This window comes from Octodon degus, unplaced genomic scaffold, assembly GCF_000260255.1.
Source record: "Octodon degus isolate 3935 unplaced genomic scaffold, OctDeg1.0 scaffold00123, whole genome shotgun sequence".
In the NCBI taxonomy this organism is placed as follows: domain Eukaryota; kingdom Metazoa; phylum Chordata; class Mammalia; order Rodentia; family Octodontidae; genus Octodon; species Octodon degus.
Genome location: NW_004524699.1, coordinates 3,390,602 through 3,391,442, shown reverse-complemented (window position 1 = coordinate 3,391,442; position 841 = coordinate 3,390,602). Strand labels below are relative to the sequence as shown.

General features: G+C 42.9%; 1 protein-coding gene across 1 annotated transcript in view; it reads left to right on the top strand.

The window, feature by feature from the left end:
* LOC111812415 (odorant-binding protein 2b-like) overlaps window positions 1-835 on the top strand; it is a 27,791-nt gene extending 26,956 nt beyond the window's left edge. Inside the window, exon 5 of the mRNA XM_023700462.1 lies at window positions 1-835. Coding sequence (XP_023556230.1) covers window positions 1-58 — 58 coding nt within the window. The 3' untranslated portion in view covers window positions 59-835.
* The last annotated feature ends 6 nt before the right edge of the window (window positions 836-841 follow it).

Genomic DNA, 841 nt, shown 5'->3' with positions numbered 1-841 from the left:
GGGGGGGCTTTCCCTAAAAATAATTCAAGTCTATGGAAGTGAAATAAGGCACAATTAATATTGATTTGACCGAGGTGAAGGAAGGGAAGGGATAAAACTGGTTTAAAATGATCTCAGTTGGGGGAGTTTGCTTGACTTCAATCCACTTGAACTCCCCCACCCACCCTTTTTCTTTTTCCCTGACAAAGCTCAAGAAGAAAAGTTTGGGAATTCACATTTTTATGTTTCAGTAGCCTAAACTACTCAAATTAATGTGCAACTCCCACCTCCTCTGCCCAGGCCCCCACCCTCTTCAATGCTAAATAAAACCACAGCATGTGAAACAGGAGTCCCCTGGTGTTTTTTGAGGAGATTTGTATGCTTGAGTTGCAAATACCTGTCTGGTTGTCTTTGATATATATTGGAGAAAAGAGATGTAGAAAGAAGAGAATAGTCAGATAGGGGTTAAGAGCTGGAAGGGGAGAGGGGGAGGAAGAAAGTGGGGAGGGAAAGAGGGAGATTGAGGGGAAGACGGGGAGGGAAAGAAAAGCTGAAAGTAACCTTGTGACCTTCTTGCTGTTCAAGAAATGCCTGTCTGTTCCTTTTCAGGATGTTGGAGCCCCACCAGACATTACAAACAACTGCAACAAATGAGTTTGGCAGCATCCCTAATGTCTAGTATTCAAATCTTCACGATGAGACTCGTCTTGTATACAATCGGTCGACTATTTTTCGTAGCAGGTGAAAACAAGACACTGGACATTCTGTGAAAGGGAGTAAGAACTGCAGTTCTGAAGGCCCCTGACTTTGGTTGTTTACAAAGTTCAATCCTGTTTATTGTGATCCTTGGTGTCTTCTTCAT